This window comes from Rhizopus delemar, genomic scaffold, assembly GCF_000149305.1.
Source record: "Rhizopus delemar RA 99-880 supercont3.1 genomic scaffold, whole genome shotgun sequence".
NCBI classification, from domain to species: Eukaryota; Fungi; Mucoromycota; class Mucoromycetes; order Mucorales; family Rhizopodaceae; genus Rhizopus; species Rhizopus delemar.
In genome coordinates, this window is record NW_027137827.1 from 1,454,817 (window position 1) to 1,467,846 (window position 13,030).

The window sequence follows — 13,030 nt, forward strand, 5'->3', positions numbered from 1 at the left end:
ATATTTATTTATCTTTCTAAAAGCTATAAAACCAATGGAATGTATAGATTCAAGTTGCTGTCATTGCTATTTCCACTGCAGAACTTCAACATCCTCGACCTCAAGTGCACTCCTTTATAAGCGGAGGTGAATCCAACATTCGATTGAAATCAGTAAGGAAACATGTTTTGTTTATATTATATAACTTATTAAACTACTGATAGACACCTTTAGGAGATATCGTTCTAACAGATCCAAGTGAACTTCCTTTTGAGATGGATATGGTTTTAATACCAGACGGAGACTATGATAAATGGGTGAAACAAGCTTATATGAATATCAATTTGAAAAGAACCAATTGTACTGGAAGAAGCTCACTTAACCTCCGACCACCCAAGTAAGCATATCTCCAACTGTGTATCTTATGCTAATACAAGTATAGCCCAGCTTCAGAAGAAAAATTTAGGTCATTGTATAAAATAGCGGATACAGTAGATTTTCAAGAAGCCGTGACTAATTTAGTATCAATTGTACAGATAGCATTATATTTATTCAAGTTACTGGATAAAGATTACATAGATGGGCTGATATGTAATGAGACTACACAAGCATTATGGACATTTTATACAAAATATGATCCAATTAAGACAACAGAGGTAACTTTTTTATCATTACAACGCATTGCTCATGCCCCTATTAGTTCACTCTTAAAGAACCTTGGTTAGAACCTCATCTAGTAGCAGCCATTATATCTAAATTAATCATGTGCAGAAATAAACTACAAGATTCTAATTTCACTGTATGCTTTTTATCTATAAACAACATGCAGCGTTTACTTATTTTGTCTTCATAGACCATAAAGGATCCATTTATAGATTATGACGCTTTTCGATTCAACATCGGAGACTATCAACGTGCTAAAAACATTCGACCTACACGCTTTTTGGATATCGAGACACTCTCCAAATTGAATGAACATACCTTTAATCTTAAAATGAAAAAAGTGTTAAAATCAAAACTGGATGATATCTCAGGCATGAGTAATTCACCTCTGTTTAGCGAGACATCTGATCCAGAAGTATTTCGACATCATGCGACGATTGAAAGCCTAAGGAAGATTTGGAGACCCAAACTAAGAGGCATGTCTACAAAGAAGTCAAGGGCAAGTGGAACTGCAGCTGAAATGCTGAGCCGAGTAGCAGTGTATGTAGTTGATTATAAAAGGAAAAAGAGAACACTAATCATTTTACGTATGAATAGATCTATTCCTTGGATAAATACAGCAACCACAGATCACAAAAAAACTGAAATCCAATCCGCAGTGCCAGTCATGAATCCAGCTCCATCTAAAATGAATCAAGAGCAACCTCAAGCGTCTTCATCCCATCATTCTATACCAGAGATTGAACACACCATGTCCCCAGAGAATTTAGATCAAGGTATTATATAAACTGTCCTATACAAATCAAATAATAATATACTACAGACATACCTTCTTATGTTCAATTTCAATCTATTCAACAAGAAGAATCAAGAAAGATTAGTAAAGAAGGCGGCTTTGTCTCCTTAATTGGTCAACCTTCTATAAAACATCATAAACGATCTATTTCAGACAGCATTTTATTATCTAAATCTGTTCTCAATCATTATCATCCACCATCTTTTTTACAGGAACAACAACCTTCACTTCAACGATCCAATTCAACTTCTTCCTTAATTGTACTTAATGATCAACAGAATGAAAGGCCAAGTGTATCGATGAATATACAAACTTATTTAGCCTATCAAAGACTTTGTCAGCAGCAGCGTGCACTCAAAAAGAAATTGGTGGAATTGACGAGTATAGCAGATGAATATGAATCAACCTCCGCTTATCTCCAGCAAGTCTATCAAAAACGGCACAAGATGTTTGAAGTCATCCAAAAAGAATCGCATGAATTAATGAATGATCAAGTCGAGACAGAACAACGACTGAAAGAGATGGAAGATGACAGTGCTAAATTACATTATGAACTCAAGGCGTTGAATGATAAGTTGAAAGACATTGAGGACAATGTGGGTACATTTTATGGTAAAGTGGGTATATTAGAAAGAAAGATGGATGATTCGCAACAGTCAATTACGACTATGCTACTTATTGGAAATTATTTCAATTATTATTGGCTTAAAATAAGACAGTGGATTTCACCACAAGAATAAAATTTTAATTTTTTTTTTTTTAATTGGCAAGTACTAATCCTTTATTATTACGGGATTTTTCCTTATCTGGAGGACTGTTGGGTGGTGAGATACGAATGGGTGTAGATATTCTTGGTTGAAAGAGAACAGGAGATGGAGTTTCAAACGATATTCTGCCATGAGAACGATCTTCGAATAATGTCATGATATTGCCGTGATCTCCTACTCGATAAGAGACCGAGAAAGGATCGATCCATAATACAAATTCACGAGGTAAATGAGTATGAATAGAAGAAGGTTGAATAGAGACTTCAATAGAAGCTATATTTTCCCTTCTATTAGTTTTTCATCTATTTTTTTATCTCATTATTTACCCAAGGTGAGTATAGGGTCTAATTGTCCGTTAAAGTTGGAAATGGCTCTATATCCATTTCCTTTATAAGGCTGTTGAGGATCCCAATGATCTTGAAAGCGATGTTTTAAAAGTTCAACCAATTTTTCTTTAAATGTATTTATTGATTCTTGTTCTACTTTTTGATTTAAAAGTCTACCAAGAAATTCAACTGCTTGGACTATTTCAATATGCATTATATGTACAAGAAGGGAGGTTTTAAACAGAGAAGGAAAGAAAGAAAAATAAATAAATAAATATTCGACTTATTTGTGCTGTCTGTGTGTACTGTCTGAGAACAAATTTAGTTTCATTCATTTCTCTCCCTAAAAAATATAAAATAAAATAGAAAAAAAAAAACCTAGCTTTAGATTGTCCTTGCTATTTTCAGTCATATGCTGTATATAAATGAAACTGAAATAATAATAATATGAAAAATAGGAGAAAAACTAAACATTGGTTTGCGCATCGCTTTCCCTTTCTATTGTAATTAGATGAATAGCCAAAAAGAGTAAAGTGCCAAAACAGTTGATTGGTGAGATGCATATTTTTGCCATTGGTTGTTTCGCGGACTTTTTATTGATTACCCTGCACAAATCAATTACAAAAATACAAGAATTCCATTGGATGAAATGGCTTTTTGGGATTTTCTGCTTTCTTTATCGCATTGTGTACATGTCACACATATCGTTGATGAAGGCTATTTTGTTAAGAGTGGGGAGAGATGAAAGGGGAATTTTATTTGTGATAATATTTAGTAGCTGCAATACCAGCAATAACAAGGGATAAAGATAGTCCAGCAATGATATTAGCAATCTTTTGCTTCTTTTCAACCTTTTTCAACTTGCTCTCAAGCTCCAGCTGTGACTTGATAATTTCTTCCTTTTGTAACTTCAAGCTGTTGTTTGCTTTCAATAAGAATTCATTGTATTTGCGAATGCCTTCTTCTTTACGGTGTGTACCATCACAGAAGCCCAACTCATCATGAGTATATTTACATCCACACAAATAATAAGTCTTGGCTTCATCCACTACAATCTTTTTGGGTTTAAAGACGCCTTCTTTTCTGTGCTGTTATCAATAATTTAGATTGTTTATTAAAAACAGTAGTGAAAACTTACAGATCCATCACAAAATGGTTGAGTCTTGGATTCACCACATGTACACCTTTTTATATATAGTAAATATCAAAGTCAAAAGAGAAAAAAAAATTTTTTTACCAATAATATTCCTATTAAAATACGCGTTAAAGATGTTTTGCAACATAATTTATATCATTACTTACTTTTCCGGGTTCAAGGTCAACCTTATAAGGTTTAGCTTGAACAAAAGTAGGTTCGGGTGCCTTTTTTTCAGCGGATGTGGACATTAATGTAAGAAAGTCTAAAGAAAAAAAATAAAATAAAAGGAGAGGGGAGGGGGTCAAATAAGCTAGGGTGACACAACAACCTTTGAAATCTTGGATCTAAGATGCTGATTTTCTATTGCTTCATTTTGAAACTCAAACATCAAATTTTTTTTTGCTTTATTTGGGTAAAGGAAAAGATCTGTATTAGAACGCATAATGAAATTTATTATATAAAAAAAAGGCATACTTGTAAGCATCTGAATGTATACCAACTTCTTTATATCCCCTCTTTTTATGACTATCTTAGGGGAATACGTCAAAAGTATTGCTTGTTTCATTATGGCAATCTGCTCGCAAGAAGATTATTTGAAGTTTTTATGTCAAGACAATTTTTAAATACAATATAATAAGAATGAAAGCGAATAAAACTTAATTTTTGTCTTCCTTAATCTTACCATCTTCTTGATAATGACTGTAAGTAAAGAAGAGCATCTTTTTTTTTTACTCAGGTTAAAGAAAGTTAAATCCTCACCTAGGGCTGAGACACATGTTAAATTGGTGCTATTGGTTCCTCTATCTGAAGTTTTGGCTTTTTTTCTCTCTATTACTTTAAGAAAACAGTTCGTTGACTTGTATGAACAATAGTTTAAATACTCAAGCACTTTCTTTTCTTTTGATTTAGACACATGCTTTGATAAAATGGCCTCTTTCCTGATACTCTCATAATGAAACTTAGTTTCAAGGTCATGTATATACTGATTTTCTTGACGCTGTATTTTATTTGAAGTTCCCTTCAATGTTAAGAGGTATGAAACAATAAATAGAAAGCAAATCGATTATGTACGAGACTGATATATATTCTCTTGTTTTCATAGATACAAATGCCGTGTCATAACAATAAAATACCTAAAAGTTTATAAAGATCAATAAAAAAAAAACGAAAAGTAAACTTGGTTTAATCACCAATATAGTGATATGCTATTGTGGAGATAAAAAAACCCCCCTATTCCGCTTGTCATAGTATAGTAGGATGATTTGATATAGAAAATGTATGTGAAGATGGGCTCTAGAAGACTATTGAGTTATACCAAATAAATTATTCAGTTAACACTGTTATCGATATTGAAATAGCTATAATTTTATAACAACACTAAATTTGGTTTAATAAGTCTAAAATAAACCAATCATATTAAAAATAAGTACATAAAATACAACTTTAATAATAAAGTAAATACAAGAAAAGACATTATTTAGCCTACCTTAAAATGTAATAATGCATCAATATTATAACGAAAGTCCTGCAATTCACATTAGTCTTGCCGCTAAAAAGAGACTACAAACTTCTTTGGCAAAAGTGACTTTGATAATCATCTTCAAACGACAAATATAACTAGCGTATCCAAAAAAAAAAGAAGAAAATCTTGGGGCAATATCTGAACACACACGATTTTACTGAAGCTATGATCCGTAAATTTCTAATCCATTCCTAGAATTCCAATGTCATTATCGTCCAAGAGATCAGATAATTCAAACAGTATGCATTTGTTAACGCAAAGGTTTTTGACACATTGTTTCATCAACATATCATTTAGAGTAGCCATTGACTTCCACTCTGCATAGCACGATTCGATATTTTTGGGCTGGAAAGTCAAGCGTAGATTGCTCCTACGAATGTTTCTTGGTTGTAGTCTGTGGTACATTACCTTCTTTTGTTGCTCTGGCCGTGCCAAAGCCTTTTTTGCCGCTGAATATTATAAAACAAGGATATTACTAGTCAGCACATCACATCACTCAAGCAAGTGCTCCCTCATAGCACATGCACTTGCATTACAAGCTTGATGTCTGTGTTTCGGAACATGGTACAGCTATAAAACATCTTTTCGTCCTGAATCTAATGTTATTGATTGAAGCTACTTTTCAACTTCATTTTCATTAAAGTCTTCTACTTCCATCTTGATTTTACTACTTTTATCTTTTTTAGATCTGACAGAGAGGAGGTAATCATCAAAGCCATCTGTCCTAGCATGACAGCAAAACATATCCCTTTCATTTTCAGGTGCCTCCTGTGAATTATTTGGACTAGTATTTGTTGTAAGAATTAATATATAGTACTAGATGCATCCATTGTGATGAACATAATGCCTATGTATGTATGCGTACCTTTTATAGTCAAGTTTACTTGAATCAAAAACGTTATGAAACAGTTTGAGCATGTCATTGTATCCATTCATATCGACATTTAATTGTTTAGTGCTACTTGCCAACGATTTAGCATCTATAGTTGTATATCTTTACTTTAAATGGGGGATTGGAAAAACACTAATTAGCCGAGGCATGGATCTTTGATCTTCACGATCTTTGGCCTCTTGTTCGACTTAACTAGCAATATATACCAGTATAGGTATAAATTGCGTGGGAGCAACGGAAAAATTCTCGATTGTAGGTACCATAATCATCCGTTCTTCTAATTTACTGCAAATATAATTAATTAGTTTGTTTTTTGAAGAGAAATCAAATTTAGACACATTAGCCATAAAGGTTTGTCTTTCAGTAATTTTTGTCAGCAATATCCAAAAGATTATTGATTAATGGTCTTGATATCCATTTCCTATTTAAAGTATAAGACCGGTATATATTGTACATAACATATACATCGCTTGTTTGAACTTACAGGATAAATAAACTTTATGCTTTCGTAAAAATAATACAGCATCCTTTTTTTAAAGTTTTCAGCAACGATGTTTAAATAAGCTGTAGTTATTACAGCACATTCAGCTGACAAAACAACATTATAACCTTTGCATGAATAATCCTTTCGGCTAAAAATAATTTAGGGGAATCCAGCCTTGAATTCATCAAAAGCAAACACAGCTGGACTGTTCAGAAAGTTGGAACCGATCACACACACTCCCATAATAAGCTGAGAAACTGAGTATCAAAAATTGCTGTTGAACATATAGTTGTGATTAGCTAATTCTTTATTGTTCACCAAGAAAAAGCTAGCAAATAATTGTGGTCTAAGTATTACGTTTCTAATAAAGTCAGATAACCTGAGGACATGCTCAATTAAAATATCTTTGTACTGTGGCCTTATAACAGATGACAAGTAAGCTTCCCTTGTATGTCGATCAAAGCCATCTCTCAGCTTTTCTACCATCGCTTCATCTATGGTCTTGTTATGATACTCGAACTCTTTGAGGCTTGGATTTTTATATCCATTTTTGCTACATTTGCTATAATTGAGGATTTCATCGTAAAGCTCATGTTCTTATGGGCTAGTTGTGATTGACTTGTTAAGAAAACTTTATCTGAATCAAGATATTCAGTAAGTTTTCCTAGTTTCTTTAAATCTAAAGTGAAGAACTCTTAAATGAGGCAATAAGTTTCTGTTTTGGAAATAGAAATGCTTGGATACTTTTCAACCAAATTTTTTCATTTGTTTTAAACCCTTGAGTGCAAAATTGTCGGCAAGCTTCACAACAATGTACGCTCCACTTTCAACACATTCTTTTTGGCATGATTTCTTTTCTTCTTCTCAGGAATCTTTTGATTTTCATTCTACATCTTTCGAAAGCGATATCCAACAGAAAGTGTAAGACTTGTTCTTGATGTGTCATCCTTTACGGGAATCATCTCAGTTGTCAAAGAGATAAAATCGGCAATTTGCTTGTCAGTGTATGATCTGTAAGATACTGCTTTTTTGAACTTAGTATCTGTTGCAGTATGACTTGCAATGCTTTTTGAAAAAACTTGTATTTTGGTTTTTTTTTTTTTGTTCTTTTAAGTTGTATTTTTCTCGTTATCTGCTTCATCATCAGTTGTTCCACGAATGGTTGACAACAAGCTGATATAAATCTCATATATATGTGCTTCTCAGAATTATTGAAATTTTCAAGTGAGAGATGCCTTTCATATGAACATCTATTGTCATTATTATTTTTATGCTGTAATAAGATAGGTTACAAAAAGGTCATTCCTTTATTTTTCTTATTTCAGGAGTTCTACATTTCATTTATTTGGAAAGCACTATAGTGCTCCTTATCATCTGCTACCCCACATTAAGCATCATTTTGGTCGACTCCAATGGTACAAATTTTCGAAAACAGTATTATGACAGCGTTGTTCACGGTTAGGTGACGCCCTCTATGCTCGTTCCTTTAAATCCGTCAAACGGGTTCCTGCAAGGCGACCTTTTATAAAGACAATCAGATCCTCATTCTAAGCTGCTCTCTCTTTGTTGTCCTTCCTTGTCCTTGGATCCTATACTTTGACTTCCAATGTCCTACTCTGAACGCAGCAGATGTGTCCATTGGAGACTTGATTGTCTGCCTAGTGGCCAACCAAAACCTTGTCCCAAGCATCCTGACCGCTCTCTTTTCAAGAAACATGCTATAAAATGTCCCAACGCGCATCCAAGGTTACAAATGCCGACTACTATTGGAGATCCTTTGTCGTTCCTTTTGAACTTACTAGCTACTAGCAAACCACATTCCTTTCAGTCTGTTTCCTCTTGGCTTTTCCGCTGGCCCACCATATGCCTGATTCTTTTTGAGCTCGATCACCTTCATCATCAAAAACTGTCCCCCTCACCTCCACTCTTTCCCGAAAAATGGCTCTTGGATTGGTTACTACAGAACTCATACTGATGTCTATGACAGGATTTTCACTTCTTACTCATGCACCTTCCTCTTACTTTTTTTTGTCTTTGATCCCAAAGGATGATTTTTCGAGTCCTTTTTCATTTCTTTTTGATCTGATATATGGCGATTAAGGTATATTAAAGATGCTCTGAGCTCACTTAGGCCTTTTTTTTTTTTAATATAAAAAAATAAATAGTACAGATGTAATTGCTGAAGACGCACAAAAAGAATTACTACTTCGTAAGATCAATGTGGCTGATTTCCTTACTCCACCACCTGAAGAACGTCATAAGATATTACTTAAAATACATTTCAATGGACATTTTGGCTATAAAAGTATTGTAGACGAGGTTCACAGTAGACAATTGCATTGGAATAATCCCAGGGAGGATACCTTAGATATTATTAAAAATTGTCCTAAATGCTGATTGTTTCATATTGGTAAACATGGATATTATCCACCTCAAAGCATACTTCCTGATGCTCCTGGAGATCACTTTGCAGTTGATATTGGATCATTCAATGTCACCTCTGCCTAAGACGATAATTTCTTCCTTGTACTAGTGGATCTATTTTCAAGATTTACAGTATTAAGTCCTTTGCGTGATAAAAGTGCGATTACAGTTGCTAAAGAATTTGTAGACATCTTTCGTCTAATCAGCATTCCAAAAATCATATAAAGTGATAATGGCAAAGAATTCATTGTTGAAGTCATAGAACAAATGATTAAACATTCGGGTATTGAACATAGATTATCCAATCCCTACAATCCAGTTGGTAATAGAGTGAATGAAAGATACACAAGTCTTGCAAAGCAAATTGTTATAAAGCGATTGGATGGTGTTAAGAACGAATGGGATCTTTACTTGCCTAGTGTACAGTATTATTTGCATTGAAAATTTGCCAGGTTATATAATTCGCATCCATTCTGTGTCATGTTTAATAGACAGCCCAATGAACTCATTAATTATAGTAATATTCAACCCATATTACATAACCAAACTATTGACTCTCAGAATCTTGAAGACAAACCGAAAGAAATTATGGATATGATCATTCCTGATCTTCGTGAAAAGTTTAGTGAAACGCAAAAGAATGACAATACCTAATTCAGGAGAAAGAATCGTATCATACATGATCAATATCCTTTAAGAGCAAAGTGATGACCAAGAATGTCAATCGTACTGATAAAACGAGTGAACGGTATGAAGGTCTGTATACTATTCACAGCTATACCAAGAATGGTAGTTACATACTCATGTATAAAACTGGTGCTCTCTTACCGAGAAACATTCCTACTTCACATATAGTACTTATCTCATCAGATAATGTTGAACCTGATCCCAATGATAAAGCAATTGGAACTACAGGCAATTGTGGTCGATAGACAGGGTAAGCATGCCTACGGGTATAAGGTCAGATGGAAGGGTTGTCTTTCTAATGAAGATACTTGAGCACTTCATGACAGTTTCCAAAGTAATGTTTCTATCTTAGAATATTGTGCACGTCGTGAGGCCGATGGAAAACCTGTATTCAGTGTTGAGGCTACTACAAATAGTAAGCGAGAAATAAACGGTAATGATGAACAAAGCCATTTATATTGGAGAAGGAAAAGCACCTCGCGTCAATCAAAGACTAAAAAGCCTCGCGATTGATTTCTTTTGTCCCGTATACTTTTACCTCAAAGGGTTTTTTTTAGGGTTTTCTTCGAAATCAATTACGCAATTAGACAACTGTAGACATTTCCAATTTTTTGCTTATACAATGGACTTTTTTTTTTCTAACTATTGTTCACAGGATAGCTACATTTAATTCCATATATTGCTATAACATATTTTTTCACACACTCTTTCTCACATGTTTTGCAAACTGGGGGAGGTGCACATTGCACTCAAAATATAATCATTGTATAACAACCATGCATAATTGAAGATTAATAATCCGAACGTATGGAAATGTGGACTTATTAATATGAATATATGTCTACCAAAATAAACTGATGAACTAGGAGCAAGTATTTATATTAGGTTATAAACAAATCTGTATAATAGCATATAGCATTTCGCCATCCACACAGTATATATATTAAAATCTACGCTGTGAAAAGTATATGAACTGTAGACGTATATTATTAATATAATTTTGAGTCATATTAAAACCTCCATTTTTACTATTTTTGTAAACAAAACAGCTCCCTGTGGAATAGGCGTGTTACATCTCTTGATTAATAAAATTAACAAATAAGTCAGGCAATAGATAAATCTCTTGAACCTCTTTGTTGAGTGAAGACAGGAGAGTGTGTGTCTTATTTACTTTAATAACACCCTTAGCGTTGTGTAAAACCACTCAGAAGATCCTTAAACTAATGGTTTGGTTGCATATCGTACACAGCATTTTGTGCTATGTATGACATCCAGCACCCGCATTTTACACCGTACTACCTAAGTCGCAGTATTATATTCTAAGATGTAGTTTGCATTTAATGAGTTCTCTATGGGATAGGCGTGTTACATCTCTTGATTAATAAAATTAACAAACAAGTCAGGCAATAGATAAGTCTCTTGAACCTCTTTGTTGAGTGAAGACAGGAGAGAGAGAGCCCATTAAGTGCAAAATATGTCTTAGAATATAATACTGCGACTTAGGTAGTACGGTGTAAAATGCGGGTGCTGGATGTCATACATAGCACAAAATGCTGTGTACGATATGCAACCAAACCATTAGTTTAAGGATCTTCTGAGTGGTTTTACACAACGCTAAGGAAATTGCTAAGGTAAATACGACAATAGAGATAACTTTAGATTATATAACATGGAGATATCGGATAATCTCACACAAAATTGAAGTATTTAAGAAGAAAAATGCGGCAATCGCTTTTTTTTGTAAGTTCTCTTTTCTTTACAACTATAGGGAGATGCAGTCATTAAAAAAATCTATTGACGTTTTTAAAGCCTTATTTAACAACACGCTTGTCTTGCTGCTAATTGCCTTCACGCTCGCAACAGGTGTTTTGGCAGACCCAGCATGTGATAAAAATGCTATATTGAAGATAGTTCCTCAAAGAAAACTTGGTAGAAATATATCAGGAAGATTTGAAATTGTGGCTGGGAAGCAAGCAAACTTGATATCTGAAAGAGCCCTTAAAAGTGCCTTCGAATTATGCTTCTTTGAAAAAGGTTCATGCAATGTTCATAAGAGCAGTATGACTTTCGAATGCTACACAACTTATGAATGGAGAAGTGTTGGCTGGATTGGAAGAGGTGATGTTGAATTCGATTGTAGGAATGGAAGACTTCACCATTGCTATAGTTGTCAATGGGGTTCTGCTTAGTAACAGTGCTATTTACATTTTAAAATAAAAAAAGGGGAAATTGCCATCAATGTTATTACGTTTGAAAAGAAATCTTTTCCCTTTATCTTTTACTTTTATTATTCTTTGCTAAGCAAATCCATCTATTGTCTACTCCAATAAATAATTCTTGCTCTTTTCCTAATAAAGAATGCTTGTATACTCAACATTTGCGTTATTGACCAATCTAACTATTTCTTACCATGGTATTCTCTTGTTTCTTGGATATATTCTATTACTTGTACGGTAGCTCTTATCCCAAGGATTCGAATAAGATAATAAAGCGGAAGATTAGACGGCATGTAAATAGGCACTAGATACACGGTGAGCACTTGATGGAAAAGCCCTCGGACAAACAAGTCTTACACGATGGTAACGCACGAGAAACACTCACAAGTATATATCAAGAAGGCTACTTTGGAGTCAAACAGCTATTTAGACAAGTCAACCTACTGTTTAGTTACCCAAAAAAGTTGTTCAAGCTTGCAAGGAGATAACCAAGGCATGTATGATTTGTCAAGTGCGTGCAAGGCCCGTCTTTCAATGAAGGAACCTAGCTAATCCAATCGAAACACCGTATACTCCTTTCTTCATGATGGGATGTGATGCAATGGGCTCTTTGGACGTAGTATCTCGAGGTAATAAGCATATTTTATCGAGTGTGGACTATTTGCCAAGATGGCCTATGGTAATGCTGATTCCTGACGTTACTGAGAGAAATACAGTGAAGTTCTACTATCAAGCGATCATTGCTCAATTTGGTGTATCAAACTACAGAGGGTCTAACTTCGTCTTACATTATACTAAAGATGTTCTTAGTCAATTGGGTTGTCGTTCCGTTTCCATTATTGCATTCCGACCACAGATCAACAGGCTTAATCAAACACTGTGAAAAACAATCGCTAAAATTGTCAGAGATAAGAATGAACGTTACGAGTGGGGCTAGTGTTTGTCTCAAGTACGTTTAGTAATACGTACGTTGGTAAGCTTAGCTACTGGGTTTTCATCTAGTCAACTTCTTTATGGATACCAAATGGTTGCTCCGTATACGTGGCAAGCTCCCGTCCTAGATTTCGTAGTAGGTGAATACGAAACAGAAGTGGCTAATAAAATTGAATTTGCCCAAGAACAACTGGCGAAAATAA

General features: G+C 34.3%; 7 protein-coding genes across 7 annotated transcripts; 3 read left to right on the forward strand and 4 right to left on the reverse strand.

Moving 5' to 3' along the window:
- Positions 1 to 742: 742 nt before the first annotated feature.
- On the forward strand, positions 743 to 1,706 carry RO3G_00579 (uncharacterized protein; the record flags this gene model as incomplete). Its single annotated transcript, XM_067655170.1, has 5 exons — positions 743 to 778; positions 833 to 1,182; positions 1,240 to 1,418; positions 1,466 to 1,522; positions 1,651 to 1,706. 5 exons carry the CDS (start codon positions 743 to 745, stop codon positions 1,704 to 1,706), a joined length of 678 nt encoding a protein of 225 aa, XP_067511271.1.
- Positions 1,707 to 2,197: 491 nt separating this feature from the next.
- Positions 2,198 to 2,745, reverse strand: RO3G_00580 (uncharacterized protein; the record flags this gene model as incomplete). Its single annotated transcript, XM_067655171.1, has 2 exons — positions 2,198 to 2,478; positions 2,532 to 2,745. 2 exons carry the CDS (start codon positions 2,743 to 2,745, stop codon positions 2,198 to 2,200), a joined length of 495 nt encoding a protein of 164 aa, XP_067511272.1.
- Positions 2,746 to 3,286: 541 nt separating this feature from the next.
- On the reverse strand, positions 3,287 to 3,917 carry RO3G_00581 (uncharacterized protein; the record flags this gene model as incomplete). Its single annotated transcript, XM_067655172.1, has 3 exons — positions 3,287 to 3,619; positions 3,670 to 3,693; positions 3,834 to 3,917. The coding sequence occupies 3 exons, from the start codon at positions 3,915 to 3,917 to the stop codon at positions 3,287 to 3,289; spliced, it is 441 nt and encodes a 146-aa protein (XP_067511273.1).
- Positions 3,918 to 5,371: 1,454 nt separating this feature from the next.
- Positions 5,372 to 6,127, reverse strand: RO3G_00582 (uncharacterized protein; the record flags this gene model as incomplete). The annotated part of the gene is made up of 3 exons (XM_067655173.1): positions 5,372 to 5,629; positions 5,728 to 5,761; positions 6,057 to 6,127. 3 exons carry the CDS (start codon positions 6,125 to 6,127, stop codon positions 5,372 to 5,374), a joined length of 363 nt encoding a protein of 120 aa, XP_067511274.1.
- Positions 6,128 to 8,372: 2,245 nt separating this feature from the next.
- On the reverse strand, positions 8,373 to 8,638 carry RO3G_00583 (uncharacterized protein; the record flags this gene model as incomplete). Its single annotated transcript, XM_067655174.1, has 2 exons — positions 8,373 to 8,545; positions 8,590 to 8,638. 2 exons carry the CDS (start codon positions 8,636 to 8,638, stop codon positions 8,373 to 8,375), a joined length of 222 nt encoding a protein of 73 aa, XP_067511275.1.
- A 620-nt stretch (positions 8,639 to 9,258) lies between these two features.
- RO3G_00584 (uncharacterized protein) lies at positions 9,259 to 9,645 on the forward strand (the record flags this gene model as incomplete). The annotated part of the gene is made up of 2 exons (XM_067655175.1): positions 9,259 to 9,416; positions 9,510 to 9,645. The coding sequence occupies 2 exons, from the start codon at positions 9,259 to 9,261 to the stop codon at positions 9,643 to 9,645; spliced, it is 294 nt and encodes a 97-aa protein (XP_067511276.1).
- Positions 9,646 to 11,450: 1,805 nt separating this feature from the next.
- Positions 11,451 to 11,867, forward strand: RO3G_00585 (uncharacterized protein; the record flags this gene model as incomplete). Its single annotated transcript, XM_067655176.1, has 1 exon — positions 11,451 to 11,867. One exon carries the CDS (start codon positions 11,451 to 11,453, stop codon positions 11,865 to 11,867), a length of 417 nt encoding a protein of 138 aa, XP_067511277.1.
- Positions 11,868 to 13,030: the final 1,163 nt, after the last annotated feature.